Source organism: Vicugna pacos, chromosome 22 (assembly GCF_048564905.1).
Source record: "Vicugna pacos chromosome 22, VicPac4, whole genome shotgun sequence".
Classification (NCBI taxonomy): domain Eukaryota; kingdom Metazoa; phylum Chordata; class Mammalia; order Artiodactyla; family Camelidae; genus Vicugna; species Vicugna pacos.
This window is the reverse complement of record NC_133008.1, coordinates 5,751,197-5,763,910: the sequence shown is the minus strand read 5'-3', so window position 1 is coordinate 5,763,910 and position 12,714 is coordinate 5,751,197. Positions and strand designations below refer to the sequence as shown.

The 12,714-nt window shown below is 39.3% G+C and overlaps 1 protein-coding gene across 1 annotated transcript in view; it reads right to left on the bottom strand.

The window, feature by feature from the left end:
- The window catches only part of LOC102536491 (complement receptor type 1), a 79,243-nt gene that overhangs the window by 22,039 nt on the left and 44,490 nt on the right, over positions 1–12,714 (bottom strand). Inside the window, 9 exon segments of the mRNA XM_072948195.1 lie at positions 145–542; positions 2,429–2,512; positions 5,599–5,698; positions 6,296–6,475; positions 8,486–8,704; positions 10,537–10,622; positions 11,825–11,927; positions 12,017–12,112; positions 12,115–12,192. Coding sequence (XP_072804296.1) covers positions 145–542; positions 2,429–2,512; positions 5,599–5,698; positions 6,296–6,475; positions 8,486–8,704; positions 10,537–10,622; positions 11,825–11,927; positions 12,017–12,112; positions 12,115–12,192 — 1,344 coding nt within the window.

Genomic DNA, 12,714 nt, shown 5'->3' with positions numbered 1-12,714 from the left:
ATACATCCCTTTAATTTCATGCTGCCTCTCCCCAAATGTACTCACACTGCTCACAAAACATCCTTCTCCCAGAACAAGCACTAATCTGATCCTCCTACAACTCCCGTCATTTAGGGGCCCCTTCAAAGCCTCAGTCAGACTCACCCCTGGAGCAGCTGGGCAGCTCCGGCACCCACTGGTTTGGAGCTTGGCATTGAACAGTGGAGGGTCCTTTCATGGCAAAGCCAGGCTGACACGTAAACCTCACCATTTCATGTAAAAAGAATAAGCTTCTGTTCTCAGGCATCCTAATGCCGTTTTCAACTTCTGGAGGCGTGCACTTGTTAATAATGCAGCGAGGGGGAGGGCCGCTCCAGATGCCAACTTGATTGTCTTCGCTGGTGCAGTATATGGATGGCTCACCCACGAGGTAAAACAGATTTATCCCTCTCTCTCCAAGGATGCAGCGGTAGGTCACCACTGTTCTGTATGGAAAATATTTTCTATTGGTGCTAATAAACCCTCCATTGGCGATGGCTGGGGGTGGTCCACAAAGAATACATGGGAAAAGGGACAGCAAGTTAAAACTCCAATTTCTTAAAGATAAATTCAACTAGACTTTTGCTAACCACTTAGAAAAATGACCCAAATGGCAATATTCAGAAGACTTCTGCTCTTCTCTAATCTTTGCTAATATACAGACGTCTGCTCACACAACTGCAGACTAGATAACCACAATATCATGACTCCTGCTCTTCTCAATTTGGGTTATTTCAATAAATGTACTCATATATTATTACAGTCCATATACTTTTCATTATAAATGAGAATTTTTACATGTTACTGAACTCTTTTTTTAAATTCAATTCCCTCTCCGTTGAAGGCACTTTAATTTTCAATTGGTTATTAATACAGTACTGCATACGAAATGGATTATCAAATACATAAAATCCAAACTGAAGCACAAGAAATGAAAAATAGAGCACAAGCAAACAAAAGTACACATGGCAAACCAGTCACAGATTCAGAAGGAATAAAAATAGCTGAATATCTCTTTTATTTTGTGCTAATAAATTTAAAAATGAGGATACTAGAAATGAAGATATATTTTGCCAATATTGACTCAAGAAGAGGCAGCATATTGAAGAATCAGGAAAAATATACTGAAAATGCTGCTAGTAACAAGATAGGAAGCATAGGCTATTTTACAGGCAAATTTAATTTAATCTACAAGTAACAGAAAACTGCTTGGCATTGAGATCATTCCGGAGAGTATAAAATATTTCTGTCTTTCTTGGCAGGTATATCTCAAAATACACATTTGTTTATTTTTACTTTTAAAAGTATATTTAAGAAGATGCATATTTCTTATGGAAAGCTTATACAATACCTTTTAGCCCGTTGCTAGAAAGAACCACTGTTAACTACTTAATGTGTAATCTTTAATACACACACCTTCACTTAGCTTTTTCTACAATATCTCTGTTTCTCTGTTGGCTGAGTAATATTTCAGAGCAATAATATATTATCTGATTTCATTTGGAAGAGTTCCATGCCTTGCCTATGCATTCAGGCATATTTTAATCTATTCTTTTAAACAGAACATATGCCTTATTCCTTTTAGCAGATGATTTCCAGAACAGTGTTCATAAAATGCTCAACATTTACATTCTTTTGACTTTACACTTTCATAAATAATAACGTAGGTAACACTTGTACATCAATCCTTGCAAATATCCGTGGTGACTACTTTTATTAGGAATAATTCAAACTGTAGAATTTCGGGATTAAAAGCATACAACCCCTTAAGGTTTTTGATACATGTTGAGTACTGGACTGTGAGAAAGTTTCTTACCACTAATCCTACTACCAGTTGGGTTGGAGAATGTAGACTTCTTCACATTAGCACCAAACCCAGTGTTACAGCCTCTTTATGTTCTTTGTGAGTTTGCAGCTGCTCCCTCCTCTAAGTGCCTCACAGTGTAGGAATCTCATAGCCCAAACAACTTGTAGGAAACTTGGCCTGTCACTGTTCAGACAGAGAAGAAGAAAGCAGGGAGGGCCCAGGACTTGAACACATGACCTGGGAGTAAGAGTTGACAGAGAAGACGCAGGGCACCTTCACCAATGTTGTGCTCTTTACTTCAGTAAAGACAGTCACCTTCAACTGGAAGGTGTTCAACCAACAAAGGGAAATTTGGGGCTGTTCGAATTGAGTTCAAGACGACTGTTTAAACTAAATAAAATAAATGATTCCCCAGGATAAGGAAAAACCAGGAGGAACCAGAAGCTTGAAACATCGTGAACACTTTGAAGGATATGAGTGTTTTCTTCAAACACCATCAGGGGGAGCCCATTGCAAGAGGGATGAAATGTGTTCCTTGGAATTCTAGGGGGCAGCTCTAGGATTGACCACGGAATAAACGGGGAAAGAGATTTCAACTCACGTTCACAAACTGGTCGCCCCGTGTCCCACATGACAGAATAGCCTGAGATGATACATTCAGCAGATGAGTGACCAACAAGTCGATACCTGAAAGCAAAAAAGGGAACAATCACTGTGCCCTACACATCCCATCAACTTGCTCAGCTCGCATGCATGGCACAGCCGAAAGGCTCCAATCTGAGAGAAGTCCAGGGACTCGCCTGAACTCCATCCATTTTATCTGGCTTTCTTACATCTGTTTTTCTATTCTCTCACTATTGAAAGGAATATTGCCTTTCTAATTGCTCATGGCTCCCACTGCTTCTTAATTTCTTGGTTTCATTTTGGATTAAATGAAGTACCAAAATAAAACAATCCCTTTACAGACCTGATTATTTTCTTCTTAACATCTGGGTTTTCCCCTCTTATTTTTGTTGCCATTTAAATTCATTTTGTATTTTCCTGATACACACACACACACACATACACACACACACACGCTGTATATTAACCCTGTTATGTCATCTTAGTTTAGGCATGTATCTTGTGAATATGTCTAGATTGTGAAGCTTCTGATTCTATTTGGAAGTTTGTGTTTTACGACAAGGAGATTAAACTATCCACCTTTACTGACCTAAATCATGTGTTTGATCTTGCTTTTGTCATCACTGCCTCCTTCACAATGTCCAGTGGTAAGGATGTCTGCCCCAAACATTTCTGACAGAACAGACAGATATAATCTCTGTTATTGCTTTCCCTTCCCCCTCATTTGCTACATGAAACAGAGAGTTGAACATCTTTTGAGTGCTCTAATAATTTGGAAGCTAAATACCTAATGTTCCTTTAAAATTTTCTCAATAAGGAAATGTTAAAAAAATATAAATAATTTTCATTTCATATGCATGTGCTATATGTATACACGATGCATGAATTTAAACCAATTTTCTCAATTTTGGTGTCAAAATAACTATAATCTGCCCCTTTCCTCTAATAGAATAGAAAATAGAAATCTAGTTTGTTTTCTTGCTTTCTCCCATTTTCTAGTTTTATGGATATGCTCTATGACTGTAGAAATTCTAATTACTTTATGATTACATAGAAATGTTTTTCCTTGTACCAATTCATTCTGTCATTATACTTAGTTTTATTACTTTGTTAAAATATTTGATCATGTTTCTTAAAATTTGGTTTTGTCTGTTTTGTTTTGGCCAATATTCTGCCTCGCTGGTACTTATCATTCTCCCTTTTTTTTTAATGCTTGTGGACTGCCTGAGTTTATCTTTTTTCTATTTCTCCACAAGTATGCTTCCTGGAAAGTATACAGGTGTGGTCTGGGGACCTTGTTTATACTCAATGTACATCTGGAGACCCTTGACGTGACTACTAGGTTGGCTCATGTGGAAATCTATCTTCTGCAGTTTAGCCATGTGAAAGATCAATGTGATGTCAGCATAAATTAATTTCTTTTGTTGGCTTTTTACAAATTTATTAATTTCCTTTCTGTGTTCTTGAAGGTGTATTTTGGTGGTGTTGTTTTCTCTGAAATGCAAAAGGACATTCCCTAGTGATGGGAATGCTATGGGCTTACTGTTTCCTCTTCTGCAACTTTTGTTACATGGAATTTAAATCCTCATTCTCTTTAACACATATCTTCTTTTTCTCCCTTTCCTTTACCCTTTTCTACTGAATTCTGGGAGGATTTGATTAATTTTTCTTCTTGCATTCTCCTTGAATTTCTATATATTCAGTGTGTTTATCACAGATTTTTTTAGTTTCACAATTGTACTTTTAATTCATATGCAAACATTCTCAATTTTCTAACTAGCTTCACAGAAGCAGTGTGCAACTGAATCTGGTTAAATATGTAAACAGGAGATTGTTCTAAAAGTTCTACCTACTTCTTGAAAATAATTCTAATTTATAAGTGGAGATACCGTCTCATTTTTTCACATTGATCTTTTTTACAGTAATTTCCTACAACATATCATAAGCTCTATGGTTTTTTCTTTAATACCACAGAGATGTTCACCCTCACTCAGTATTACAGGATAAAAAGGACACAGTCATTAATTGACAGATTGCACTCAGAAATGCTCAGAGCAGTAATAAGGATATAGATTTACTCTAATTTTACTTTGATAGATTATAGGTACTACCATCTGTTACACCTTCTTTTGCAAATATACTGAAGGTACAGGTTTCTTTTCCGTGTTTATCATGGCAGTCCACGTTTGTCCTGTATTCTCTATCTGGCTCAGATGCTTACATTGGATGAGAGGCTGAAACTCCACTGTGTGCTGAGCAAGACTAAGCATGGAAGGTGGGACTGCTGCCCAGGGAACCCTTTAAACCTGACATTTTCACAGGGGGCTCTGTTATGAGTAGAATAGTGCTCCCCAAAAAGGTATGTAGAAGCCTTGATGTGAAACCCCCAGGAATGTGACCTTATTTGGAAATAGGGTCTTGAAGATATCATCACATTAAGATAAGGTCATTAGAGTGGGCCCATATCCAATATGATTGGCATACTTTTAAAAAGAGAGAACTTTGGACATGGACCACACAGAGAGGATAATGCCATGCAAGGACAGAGACAGGGTGAAGATGGCCATGGAAGATGAAGGCAAAAATTGGAAAGGCACTGCCACATGCCAGGGAAGGTCTGAGACTCCCATGAGAAGCAGGAGGCAAGGAGGGAACCTGCCTCAAGGCTTTGGGAGTACATCCTGTTGACACCTTGATTTCCTTCATAACTATGAGAATATAAATTTTTGAGGTTGCCCTAAGCCACCCAGTTTGTCATACGTTGTTATGGCAGCCATGACAGACCCATAGTGAATCTACCTTTAAGATGTGCTTTCTCATCTGGTTGCTCCATGGCCTCCCCTTCCTTCAGTATCTGTCCTGCATCAGGGATTTCGTATGATTTGACTATGCCCTCCGTCCACCCTCCTCCTTTCTACCTGGTGAATATCTCGCTCTTCTTCTATTCACTGCCCTGGTTTCCAGCAAGAATGCAGATTATCCCTCGAATCCTCCTGTAACGTTCTTCATTTCAGTCAGGAGTTAAACACCTGTATTCTAGCTTTTTAAGAGCAGATGGTAACAGCCTCGTTTTCCTTTCTGAGATGTGGCCAGAAGGTAGTATTGCTGTTCTGCAACTCTTGACCCAAGAAATGTTGCTGTCAACTCACCCTCTATTACAAGTATACGTAATTCTGGATCCAAACTGGGTGTTTGTGTCTACGTGCACCATGCCACTCATAGGATCTGCAGGAGTTTCACATGACTTTCCTTGAAAAAGAAACAGAGTTTTGGAGCCAGGAAAAATTGTCTGAACTTTTGTTAGTCCGTAACACGTTAGTCCCCACCTGACTGCAGCTTCCTGAACAGTGTCTGCAATTCTGAGGGATCCGCACATTTTTCTCACCTTGAGGAACATCACCAGACTCCTCAGATCAGCCACTTCCCAAGCACCACACTAGAAATACCTCCTTTCCAGATCTATCTTATATTTGCCTCAAATCTTTTATCAAACTATTAACGTTATGTGTGAGTTTGTATCCTACCAGTATAAAGATTTTTCTCTTACCTTCTTATTCAAGCAGTTTATGTCTCCTGAAATTTTGTTTCCTGATTTGAAGTAATTCAATATTTACTTCCCCATAAAAGATGGACTTTTCCCACAAGTATTCCTTGAAACATTCTAATGACATAAATATTTCAACCAATATTTCAGGATGACCTACAAGACTAAGTCTTACACTCACCTATCTGAACACATTTAACGAATAGACTTTTCTTATTTTGAAATTGGGTTAAAAAAAAAAAAGTAAGATACTACAGATACTTTGACAAATGTGGGACTGCTCCAAGGCAGGGTTTACTCACATTTACAGACATCTTTGACACTGGACCACGAGAGGTTTGCTAGACACGTGATAGACAATGAGTACCTCCGGTACTCAGGGCAGCATTCATACTTTAAAGAAGTCCCAATGGGAAACTTAGATTCATTGGTTGGGATTTTCAATTTGGCAAACTGAAAAGGATCTGGGGCGGTACAGCAACCTAGAGACCAAGAAATCAAGAACATTAGAGTGAACAAAAAGGTACCCAATGCCATTCTTACTTGTCTTTTTCTTGTTAGATTTGATGTCAGATTTGGAATGGTCATTTCCTTGTGACCATCGGAGATAAAGATCCTTGAGCACGTGTCCATGAGGAAAGAAACTATCTGGAACACTCTTGCTCTCTGGGCATTTTACGCATACAATTTACTGTAAAACACAATGCCAGTTCAATTTTCCACATTTTTGTGGAGCCAGAAAGAGTGTTCCCGCCCAGGGTTCCTGTGTGGTTTCCTTGTACTTCAGTGCATCAGACTCCACTGGGAGGCTTAGGAGCATGAATGGGGACCTCAATGTGTTTATTTCTTACAATTAGGAAGCAATCACCGACTTTCTAGGTCTGATTTTCAAGCCGACCATGTCAACACAATGTAGAAAAAGGAGCATCTCTTCAAAGCAAAAACAAAGAAACACAAACTATAGTTCTTATATAAGAAAACACTGTTAGAAGCGTATGTTGAATGCGATTCCAGGTGGAGTTCCCGGCCCCTATAAATTATAGCTCTAAGCTTGAGGAGTACAGACTCGCTGTGGATTCAAGTAGAATGAAATGTAAAAAGTGCATAGGTTTGGAAAAATAGAAGTTGTTTCCTTTTTGGTTTTGACAATAACTTCTCCTTTAGTTTCTTGTGTAGCTGTCCTCCACCTCCCTTTCAAATATCTCTCCAAATAGTAAAAGTTATACTAGAGCCAATTTTGCATCCAGACAGTTCTCCATGTCAAGATTTCAAAAACAGTTTCTCATCCCTTTAATACAGTTTAATACTTTATCTCACTGAAAATGTGCTTAATTTCAACGTGTCATCACAGAAAACTCATTCATCTACTTTACCTGGTTTCCTTTTATTTTTGATGTTGAATTGTAGCTGTAATGGCTTCTAGTAAAAGGAATCCCCCTTTACGACTAAAACCTACCAGCTAAGGCTAAATCACACATGAAGATGGTCTGGCAGGTCTCCGTGTAAAATTCTAGCTGATAAAACTACAGCTGCCATCTTACGATAGGGTTCTGTTGGGGAAAAAATAATCATAGAACTTAGGAGAAGATTGCCTCTGGCTGTTGATTCAGTGAAACTTACAGGTCTCTGCATTTGTCAAGAGGCCCACAGGGACACCTATGTTGAAACCATGATGGTAGAGAAGGAAAGTGAGGGCAAAAAATACCTTCTGAGTGTCTGCACTTGGTCCCTTTTTCTCTAGAACTGCTCTTGTCTCTCAGAGTTTCCCAGGGGTCAGTCTGTTATGCCAGGACCAGGGTCACTTCTGCAACTTACTTTCTCCTTCCCAAATTTACATTCTGGTGTGCATGTCTTAGCTTTGTCGGGTGTCTTAGGAAACCTTCTGCAGACCTTAGAAATACACACTCTATTTTGTACTTTTCCTTCATGTTCACATCCTTTGATCTTTCTTTCTACCAAAGTGGGAAGACATGAATGGCTAAATTACCATGGGGCTAAGGAGCAAGTAAGCTTCACTTTATCTTAGAAGTTAACCCAAGTTGACTAAAGGAATTTTTGTAGGGGTCTACGTTGCAGCCCGATGTTCACAGACAATGCACAGTGGTCTCAGGTCAAACAGGTTATTAAAAGCCATTTTCACAGATTTTGTTCTCTGCTGGCCTGTGCTTCTCTCCAAATCCTGTGAAATGATATAACGGGGTCCAGTTAAGGCTCATAGGTATTTGCTTTCAATGCTTAGGCTTTGAAAATACCTTCCTTCTAATTCTGATTAGGAAGAGAGCCAGCCACAACTGCTTCCCTCTCTTTACCTCAGACCTCTAGAAAAAAGACCATCAGAATCTTGCGTGTTCATATATCTCAAAACATTTTGTTAGTGACTTGGCATTTAATTGGTTCAGGAGCACAAATAAACCCAATGTTATATGACAGAAATTTAGAGTCTGGTTTAGATATTCCAAAGCCATTTGGAATGCGGGGCAGTGAGCACTGACCAGGAAGTTCACAGCGAGGGGCAGGGCTGCTCCAAATCCCGTTCCCATGACCATCACTGGTGCAGCGGATGGTGCTCTCCCCAGTGAGGCTGAAGATCACCCTCGTCTCTGGGTGCAAGTCACACATGTAAGTCACTTCTGTTCCAAAAGGAAAGACTTCCAGAGGGATTCCTGTGTGTCTCCCGTTAAGGATGTCTGGAGGATTTGGACACAAAATTTCTGGAAAGAAGACAAAAGCTTTAAGTTTCACTGAAGAGTCTCACCAGAAGTACGCTACAGACATAGGGTGCTAAGGTTGGTGCTACCTAAAGACACGAAGGCTATGACATGGTCCGTTAGGCCTTTGATGAGATGGACAAAATGAAGTGAGATTTCAGTCTTTTTTTTTTTTAATGAAAAGGTCCAAAATTTTGGCTATCCCAATCTTTCAGACCTTTAATTTTCTTCAGAATAGAAACTTGGCACCATTAATTAAGTATCAAAACTGTTAAAGAATTAAAAATAACCTATTGGAAGGTAACTAATTCATTTACTCAACGTATATTAATTGAGCACTTATTCTGTGTCAGCCTCTCATCAGGGCCCTGGGGATACACAGCAAAGGGCACTGATAAATTCTTGTCCTCCAAGGAGCTTACATTCTCTGCAAACAGCTCTACAGTGTATTCCATGTGTGCTCATCACCTTACAGACTTGAAACCTTTCCTTTTTGACTTATGGAAACTGACCATCAATCTTGGTTATCATGGAAGTGCTGTCACAATGGGTGGAAACATGTATGGTTCATTGCAAATATTCTGAGTCGCTCCGACTGCCTTGTTTCTTCATACGCATATTTGTTTATGATTTATTATTTTTTTCTACCTTTCTGTCCAACATCAAATTGTTACTGTTTTCTGGGATATGCTTGTGTGTTTAAAACGATTCCTCCCTCACTTCTAACTGGGGCTTCTAACTGGGCTTGGGATTTGGAAGGAGCTACTCAAACTAGAAAGAGTCATGAATAATAAGAGGAAGAGTCCAGTCAGTAGCTGAGCTCTAACACACGGCAGTAGGACAACCATTTGTCATGATACGTCAGTGGATGTCGAGTTTCCTGAAGAGAAGGGTCTCTAAAAGATTTGTTTTTTAAATAAAGTTTTGCTACACAACACAGCAGAGGATGACTGAGTAGTTTTCCAGCAACATGAACATTTTAGTAACATTTGATTGTTTAAGTATATTTATAGTTTCCAGTCTTTAGGATCAAGAGTTGAAGCAAAGTCCTATCTTCCATTGGGAAAATACAAATGGGTAGATTAGGAGAAATCACTAGTGGCATTGCCTACAGGAAACTCAGTATTTAATGGGGTAATTACCTGAATCTTCAGCATAATTTATTTAAATACATGTTTTCAGTGTTTAAGGAATCGTAAACTGTTCACTCTGTGTAATGACATTTCCCACTTTCCCCTCATTCCTATGTTGTGTGACCTATCATTTCCATAGCAATTATGTTGTCTTTCCTTTTTTTTTTTTTTTTTTGCTTCTCGATTTCCCCACTTGACCAGAAATAACACAGGGACAAAAATTTTGCTCATCATGTTCACTGCTATAACACCAATGCCTAGAAAAACCTCAAGCACATAGTATGTGCTCAATAAATGATTAAATGAGTGAATGTTTCTTATTTGTATATTTGCCAATATAAAAAAATGTAGAATGACTCCACTTCATGGAAAAAAGAAAAATAAAGAAAGAAAGTAGGAAAAAAGAAAAAATTGTCAACACTTTACATTATTAATCTCTCCTGACCTAGAGGCAACTCCAGAAGGAGTTATGACAAAGAAGACAAAATTCAAAATGACTGAGACTGATTAGATGGTTCCCAAAACATATGATGCACAACAAAGTATATCACTACAAACTGATTCACACTAAACTACTACTGAAATATGTGATACTATTTATCAATAATTCAGATTAGAATGAAACGCTAATGAAGCCATGCCTCAAATAACCAAACAGATTAAAGGGAGAGATTGGCTTGAGGTGCCAGCCACTCTACTCACGCTCACACACAGGAGCACTGCTGTTCCAAAGGCTTTCCGTTCCAACCGAGACACAGTAACTAGCAGAACTGCCTTTTAACTGGAATCTAAGGAAAATAATGGTTGTGAATAGGTGAGTTTCTCAGCCAAAATGCCATCCTGTTTGCAAAAATCTCAGCATTTGGAGGATCTGAAACCAGTAGTTGCCAGAGGCCACATCAACCTGGAAAAGTCACAGCCTCCACTGAAGGAGAATGGCAAAGCACAATCCCTTGGTCACATAATAATGTAGTCCTGGCCTAAACTGAAGAAGGCTGCCATCTCCTACATCCGGGACCCAGACTCAGAGAAATCAATCTTTCTCTGGTCATTACCTGATAAAGGTGACAAATGTACTCATGGTCACTATCAAAATGCAACAGCCTCCCAGTGTAGACTAGAAGAGCAGAGATTAACTAGAAGGAGAAAGATTGCTCTTCTGTTTTTACATTTGTGGTGTTCATGAAGAAGTCTCACAACAGCATGTTGGGCTATGGATGTGTGAATCATCCCGGGGAAAAACAAAAGGAGATTGGAAAGGACTTTGGCAGATAGTCATCCAAAACTCTCAATGGACGTTGGATCCTGATGGCTCCTAAATTTTCTCGGGTGCCGGTTTTTGGTGCCTGCCAAGGACTCTGTGGATCACTTTGAGGTCAGCTCTGTTGCTCATTTTTGGTACTTCCCAGGGTGAGGGGTGCATAGTGTAAGGAGTCTGAGGTTCACATAAACAAATTAATGACCTTACTGAAAACATTAACATCAGCCACCATGATCTCAGTTCAGAGCCCTTGGCCCATTACTAGCCAGCTGACATATGACTGGATAATAAATGCTTGTTCTTATACTTTCACTCCTATTACAAAATTCACTTTTGATGGTTAAAATTTTCCCTGAAATATTTATTAAATGATCTTAGTTGTTTTTAATAAGCTTTTTGTCATATATGAAACTTATTCTGGAATGCTTCAAATTTCTAATTTTGTTTTCCTAATTGAAAATATGAATTCTTTACTTTATGTTTCACTTATATATACTCATAGCCAGCAGTTGTATTTGTCTTTGAAACTACCATTTAATATAATAATGTCTCAGTTTTTACTTCATATCTTATGTTACTGGTTCTACTATACATTACTTTTACTTCCCATATACACTTCCCAAATTTAATGTCCCTGAGCGTTTTATTCTTTGTAAGTCACGCTAAACCTTCCCTTTTTAAATTAACCCCAATTTCAGTGTCCAGCAGGCCACACAACCTCACACTCACCCCTCATCACAAATGAAGGACACTTTTGCCCCAAGCTGGAGATTAAGTGGAACTAGCACTCGGCCATTAGGGAGCTGGTCCAACAAGGCAGCACATGATTTTACTGGAGAAAAAGAAAAAACAGAAATAACACTTCCACATGGAGAATAAGACAAAATCTAAATTTGTCAGAGCGGCTGAGTATATAGGCACCTGCACACGTGGGGGCTGCCGGGCTCCAGTCTCCCTGGGGCGTACAGCACAGAGAAGCAGCCCCTCTGAGATCATAGCCAGGCTCACAGCTATAAACACTTTCTGCCCAGCGGAAAAGTCATCCTTGTCATTTGTGCTGTGATGACCATACAGGATTTGGGGAGGTGGCTGATATACTGGGAAAGAACAGTCAAGTACTTGTCAGTTATAGGGAAATATCTTTTCCTAAGTTTGATCTTTTCTAAGGAATTAGAGACTCATGAGTAAAGAGGATCAGATATAACAAAGGAAGTCCAGTGATAATCCAGAGCCCCCTTGTTTCCATGTGGAATTTAAGAGTAGGGAAGAGGTATGGCCAACAACCTCACAGATAGTGAGGGGTAGACAGTTAGAACCCAGCTCTTCCCACGACCAGCTCTAAAATGCATTCATAAGTTTATAGGCATGGGGTCCCTTCTTCCACTGCTGACTACCCAGCACAGGGTAAAAAGTATTGGTGGGCTGCTACCCCACCCACCTACGTGCTGAAGTGGCATCCAAGATACAGCTTTATCTTCCCAGTAATGAGAAGGTTGCCTGAGCCTAAATCTGTTAAAAAGATTTCCCCTTAACTCTTTTCTTGCACCTCTATGATCAAAGTGCAGTAACAATCCTTATTCGTATCTCTGGCCTTTTGTCCTCCAGCTGCTCTGTCAGTG